Genomic DNA, 6,920 nt, shown 5'->3' with positions numbered 1-6,920 from the left:
CAGCTGGCTGAAAACTCAGTATGTAGACCAGGCTGGCCTCCATTTCCAAGAGATCTGCCTGCCTCTGCCTCCCAGTGCTGGAATTAAAGGCATGCACTACCACACCCAGCTTTGAACTTTTTTTAAAATTAATTTTATTTTTATTTTGTGTATGAGTGTTTTGCGTGCATGTATTAAGTGCACCACATGCATGCAACCTCCACAGAGGCCAGAAGAGGGTGTTGTATCCCCTGGAGCTGGAGCTGCTGTGCAGCTGACCGGAGTCAAACCCTGGCACTACACCCATGCTGGCCTAGGTTTGAAGTGATCCTCTTGGCTCAGCCTCCCAAGTACTGGGATTGCAGATGTTAGGCATCACACCCCATTTACTAAAAACATATTGAAAGTCTGTACTGGGCGTGGTGGCACACACCTTTAATCCAAGCACTGTGCAGGCATCTGCAGTCAGATGCTGAGTTCCAGGCTAGGCTGGTCTACACAGCAAGTTCTAGGCCAACCAGGGCTACACAGGCCCTGCCTTTAACACCCTCCCCCCTTGCACAAAACAAGCAAAACCCCAAATATGTTTTTTTATAAACCTTTTGTGTATTGTTTTTCTAAATAGCTATTAAGTTTTTAAGCATAATTTAGTCATTTGGACCTAATTTTGTCATATTTTAAATTTTAATTTATTTTTATTTTATGTGTTTGATTGTATTGCCTGCATGTATTTAAATACATCCAGGTCATGCAATGCCCACGGAGGTCAGAAGAGGGCATAAGATCCCCTGATACTGGAGTTACAGACTATTGTTAGCCACCATGTAGGTGCTGGGAATTGAACGCAGGTCCTCTGCTAGTGCTCTTAACCGCTGATCCATCTCTCCAGCCCCTGAAATTATTTTTAAAAGATTTTTGGTGTTTTGGGGGGATTTTTTGGTTTTTTTTCAAACAGGATCTCCCTCTAGCTCCAAACCCCAGGGGTGTTAATAGGAAGCTCCCGTTGGCCTAGAACTCACTATGTAGACCAGGCTGACCTTGATCTCTGAGTTCCTCCTGCCTCTGTCTTCCCCAGTGCTAGGACGAAGGACATGTGCCAGCATGCCCAACTTCATTTATTAAGAACAGATGTCTCTGAAGTAAAAGATTTTAGGAGCCTTATAGAAATACTCTATTCAGTATTAGACAGCATAATAGTGCTCCCATTTCCAGGTGGGGAAACTGATCCCCCCTTAGCACATTTGGAGGTCAATTCAGGGACCACTGATACACCAGAACCTACATGTCCAGGAACAAGGAGTTGAAAGACTAATACAGTAGGGACTGGGGATGTGACTCCTCAGGCCTAGAGTCCCAGGCCTTCCGTTTCCTCCCCAGGATACCATAAACCAGGTGTGGTGGGACATCCTTATAATCTCAGGCCTTTGGAGGTTGAGGTTGGAGGATCAGGAGCTTTGGCTGCTTGGGAAATTTCAGGTCATTGTGGGCTATAGAAGACTGTCTCAAACCAAACAAAAACAGACTAAAACAACTTAATTAGAAATTTTTTTGCCTGGGCGTAGTGGCCCAGGACTCGGGAGGCAGAGGCAAGCAGATCTCTGAGTTCTACATAAGGAGTTCCAGGTCAGCTGGGGCTACAGGGGAAATCCTATCTCAAAAAGACCAAAAAAAAAAAAATTTAGGTACATGAGTGATTTGGCTACATGTCTGTAAAAGCACCAAATGCATGCAAACCAGAGGAGGCTATAGAAAGGAGTCGGATCCCCTGAAATTGGAGTTACTGGTGGTTGTTAGCTGCCATGTGGGTGCTATAGTGCCCCTAAAATGGACTTATTTTTGTTTATCTGACTTTAACTTCTGTTTTTGTTTTGTTTTTGAGAGCCTCCAGCACTGCCTTTCCCATACCTTCAGTATCCTTGAAGGAACAGATTTCTGGTTACCTTTTCAATGTTATTGGTTTTCGTGACAGTCTCCTTGTAACTCCCAGCTGGCCTGTAACTTGCTATGTAGACCAGGCTGGGCTGGATCTCAGCCTCTCAAGTGCTGGGATTAAAGGTGAGAACCACCAGGCTGACCTTTAACTTTTTGAGACAGTGGATAGCACAAACTAGCCTCAAACTTACAGCCATCCTCTCTCAGATGTGAGAGAGAGAGAGAGAGAGAGAGAGAGAGAGAGAGAGAGAGAGAGAGAGAGACCCCCATGTGGCCCTGGTCTCACCTAGACTTGGTACTTCATATGTAGCCCAGGGTGGTTTCAAACTCTTAGCCAGCCTCAGCCTCCTATGAGGGCTGGGATTACAGGCAGGAGACTCCAGACACAGTTAGAATGGATTAATTTCTTAAAGAAAAACTAATTGTGGAGGGTGGGGTTTGCCACAGCCTACCCATGGAGGTCAGAGGACAACTTTGGAGTTTTCTCCTTCAACCACGTAGGTCCGGGAGCTTGAGCTCAGGTTTTCGTGTTTGGTGGTGGGCACTGCTGCTCCTTGAGCCATCTCAATGACATAGAATGGAACAGTTTCTGCTTTACTGCAGTACCAGTGTGTTTGGTGGGAGGGTATGGGGAAAGGGTAGATTTAAAGTGAAACTCATCTGGCTCCTTCTTTTCCCCACAGGCTTCCAAACCAACAGTGAGCTTATTCTAGCAAATATAGTAGGCCTGTATAGGCAGAAATCACTTGAACTTGTCAGAGACCAACAAAGGAACATTCTCCGCTAAGCATGTCTACAAACATGTCACTGGATCAACAAAAGGACTTGGACAGCCTTGGATCAGAGCAGTTGCCATCTCTGTTCCAGGATACCCACTCAGAAAATCAGGATGAGGATCCGGCAACTTGGCACTTGATGTTCAGAGAGTTCATCTCTGAGGAGCACTGTGACCCCATCCAGGATCTGAGGCTAATCTCTACATTGTGCCATCAGTGGCTGAGGCCTGACCTGCACACGAAGGAAGAGATCCTCCAGCAGCTGGTGATGGAGCAGTTTATGATCTCGGTGCCCCAGGAGGTCCAAGTCCTAGTGAAGGAGAGTGGAGTGAAGACCTATAAAGACCTGGAGAGGGTGCTGGGAAACAGAAAGGAACCCAAGAAATGGGTGCGTAAGGCCTCTGGGCCCAGGGAAGGAGCGCGTGAGGTGGGACACTATTCCTGGGGAGACAAAACATTAGAGAAGATGCTGGGGAGGTACCCATCTCTGGAGACTTCCTTACTTCACCACAGGGTACAGTGGGGATCACATGTACCTCTTTCTGTATTTTTTACCCTGGTTGTCAGGCCTTAAGGTGTTCCAAAAGCTCACCACCATTGTATCTGGTTTTACATTTTTTTCTCTAGGGACTCCAGTTGGATTAACATTTGCCTCTGAGTGACATGGAGAGGTCTCTTGACTTTCTTTTTAATATTTTATTTTATGAGTACGAGTGTATTGATTGCATGTATGTAAGTGCAACTATGTCATGCAATGCCTGCAGAGGTCATAAAAGGGCATCAGATCCCCTAGAACTGGAGTTATGGATGGTTGTTAGCTGTCATGTGGGTGCTGGAAACCAAACCTGGTCCTCTGCAAGAACAGCAAATGCTCTTAACCACTGAGCCCGTATCAACTGACTGAAATTTAACTTCCTTCATTGAATGAATGGCTCACTACTTGGGTTGATTTTTTTTGCCTTCTGGTGAAAAGGGCTGGAAAAAAAATTTTTTTTGCTTGTTTGTTTGAAGCAAGTTTTCATGTAGTTGGTCTTGAATTCACTATGTAGGTGAGGATGGCCTTAAACTCCTGGCCTTCCTGCTTCCAGCTCTGCAATGTAAGCTCACTGCTGGGATTATAGGCTGGCATCCAAAAGTCAAAATGCCTGGGACAGAGAACTAAGGAATACAGTGACCCATAAAAATGTTGCCAAGGGTGGTGGCACACATCTGTAGAGTCAGCACGCAGGAGGCAGAGGCATGTGAATCTCTTAAGTTCAAAAGGACAAGTCTGGGCCTACATAGCAAGGTCAAGGTCAACCAACAGATATGTGAGGCCAGCCTCAAAGTAATATTCCAGGTAGTCAAGGACAGTCTGGCCTACACAGCAAGTTCCAGGTCAACCGAGCTGCATAGTAAAACCCTATCTATACAACAGATATGTGAGGCCAGCCTCAAAGTAATATTTCAGGTAGAAGACTTGCACTGGAATGTATGGGGAACAATGACTCGGGTTTTATCTATTGGGAAGTTTGCTGGGATCAAGGAAGACAGGTTTGCAAGCAATTCATGTTGGAAAATAAGTCAGGACAGTTGGGAGAACTACATCTAGGTTCTTACCCCGATCCTGTCTCTTCCCCCTCCTTCACCCCCCAGTCCATTGTTGTCTTTGAAGGAAAGACATTCCTCCTGCAGGACTCCGAGGCTGAGCTGGTCAAAGCAAAGGCTGATGAGGAGCCATCCCAGGAGGGCCACTCAGCTGAGAGAGAGGAGTCACTGAGCCAAGGCCAAGCTAGCACAGAGCTGCAGAGCCCGTCAGGGATTGAAGAACCATCTTCTTGTGAGGTGTGGCACACGTGTGGCATACACTCTCATAGACACACATATACATAAACAAACAAACAAACAAGGGAGAAAAAGAGGAAACCCACTGAGTGGGATAAAATATTCACCTGCCACATATTTCCAAAGGATTAGTATCCAAAATATTCAAAGAGGTCAAAAAAAAAAAAAAAAAAAAAAAAACACAAAAAAAAAAAAAAAAAAAAAAAAAAAAAAAAAAAAAAACTTTTTAAAAATGAGGGGAACCGGGCATAGTGACATGTGCCTTTAATCCCATCACTTGGGAGGCAGAGGCAGGAAAACTCTTGAGTTCCAGGCCAACTGGGCCTATAGGGAGACCCTGTCACAAAAAGACAAAAAAAAAAAAAATGAAAGTTTCCTGTTACTGGAGATTGGGGATACTGCCACTTTGAATTCCACAGTGTAGTAAGGGAGACCCTCTTCGACATAGAATTATTCAGCCCCCAAAATGCTAGGAGTGCCCAGGTTGCTTCATTTTGCTTGATGAGTCCAGATCAGGGAGGAATTGGAGTAACAGAAACTTGCTTAGAGAATTAAAGATGTAACATCAGAGATGGGTGTGGGACTTGGATTAGTCGTGAGGGGTTATATGTTAACAGTAGATGAGGATGTTTAGGGACTGGAGAGATGGCTCAGTGATTAAGCACACTGGCTGCTCTCTCAGAGTTCCTGGGTTTGGTTCCCAACATCCACATGGCAGAAGGACCTGTCACTCCAGTTGAAGAGGATCCCATGCCCTCTTCTGGCCTCCATGGGCACTGCATGCATGTGGTGCACATTCAGATACACATAAATATCTGTGTAGACATGTCCACAGTTCTTGGTTTTCTCTGTCAGGGAGAGGAAGTTCTTCCAGAGACTATTCCCGAGAAGGAAGACCCAGAGTATCTGAAACCCAAGCAGACTCTGAAAGAGCCGATGGAGGACAGGGACAAGGGAACAGCTCTTAAACCTTGGGAGCTCGAGCTTCCACAGTCTCCTGGTGAGTACAGGTGGGGGACTTAGTGCCTCTAGTTCAGCACTCCCAGCCCTCATGGAACTAGATTGTCCTCCACTTCTCCACCTTCTCCATCACTAGCTTGCCACAGTGTCCTAAGACCACTCAGGTTCTTCAGGCTGATGGGACTTTCCAACCAACAGCAAGAATTTAGTTAAAAAATGAGTTTGGTGGAGTTGGAATGCCCTTTATTAAAAATTTTCTGTTGGGCTGGTGAGATGGCTCAGTAGGTAAAAGTGCTTGCTGTCAAGCCTGACGATTTCTGTTTGGTCTCCAGGACCCACATGATGGAAGGAGAAAATCAAATCTCTATCCTCTGACTTTCACATGGGCTCATTGTCATGTAATGACAATTTTAAATGTTGTATGTGAAATCCTTTCTTCCAACAGGTTCTGTTTGGGAGCAGGGGGAGAAGATGCCCCAGGGGGTACTAAATATGGATGCTGTCACAACTCCCTGTCGTGCTCTGGAAAGAAGAGATTTATCTCAGAATTCAGATCTTCAGAACCTTATAAGCCTCAAAACAGTGAGCTCAGACAACTCCCTGAATTTCCAGGGAGAGCGCGAGTATATGGCTAAGCCAGTCAGCCCTGTAGAGTCAGGTGATCATCCCATGGGCCAAAAAGCTGGGGCCCAGACCCGGTTTGGGTGTATTGTGTGTGGTAAGCGATTTTCTTACAAATCTCAGTTAATAATCCACATGAGGTCACACACAGGAGAGAGACCATTTCAATGTGGTTTCTGCAAGAAGGGGTTTTTACAGTCTTCAGACCTCCGTGTCCACCAGCGCACCCACACTGGAGAGAAGCCATATAAGTGCAAATTCTGTGATAAAGTGTTCGCGCATGAGTCTACCCTGCTGGGTCACAACAGGGTTCACACCAAGGAGAAGCCGTTCAGGTGTGGGGACTGTCACAAACGCTTCAGCCACAAGGGGAATCTCAACGTCCACAGCCGCATCCACACCAACCTGAGACCCTACACCTGCAAGGAATGTGGGTCCACCTTCCGACAGCACGGCACCTTCAAGCGACACCTGAGCATCCACTTAAGGAAGGAGTAAAGGGGTTTTTGTGATTCTGTGCCCAAATCTAAGCCTTTCCCCAAGAAAGACTGATGATGGGTGGCCCCTATTATGAAATCGCAGCACTTGTAGCACACTTAGCATCATGCACTTGTTCCTGATGGGAGTCCATCTTCAGGGTCTGTGGGTAATGGTATCGCATCCCACCTGGCCTTTTCATTTTGATCTCACTGGTTCCCATTGGCTTCTTTGGCCTTATAGTCACTTTGTATCCCAGGCTAGCCTTGAACTTAGGATCCCCATCCCAACCCCTAACACTTCTGCCCCCAGAGTGCTGAGATAGAGATATTGCTTCTTCATGAGGAGCTT

At 46.1% G+C, this 6,920-nt stretch overlaps 1 protein-coding gene across 1 annotated transcript; it reads left to right on the top strand.

Annotated features, from left to right (window-relative positions):
- The first annotated feature begins 2,712 nt into the window (after nucleotides 1-2,712).
- Nucleotides 2,713-6,590, top strand: Zscan5b (zinc finger and SCAN domain containing 5B). Its single transcript, XM_008846687.1, has 4 exons — nucleotides 2,713-3,075; nucleotides 4,323-4,511; nucleotides 5,367-5,511; nucleotides 5,917-6,590. The coding sequence occupies exons 1-4, from the start codon at nucleotides 2,713-2,715 to the stop codon at nucleotides 6,588-6,590; spliced, it is 1,371 nt and encodes a 456-aa protein (XP_008844909.1).
- Nucleotides 6,591-6,920: the final 330 nt, after the last annotated feature.

The sequence above is a fragment of the Nannospalax galili genome, unplaced genomic scaffold (assembly GCF_000622305.1).
Source record: "Nannospalax galili isolate Female #2095 unplaced genomic scaffold, S.galili_v1.0 scaffold842, whole genome shotgun sequence".
Taxonomy (NCBI): domain Eukaryota; kingdom Metazoa; phylum Chordata; class Mammalia; order Rodentia; family Spalacidae; genus Nannospalax; species Nannospalax galili.
The sequence above is the reverse complement of the archived record's forward strand: the minus strand, read 5'-3'. Positions and strand labels throughout refer to the sequence as shown.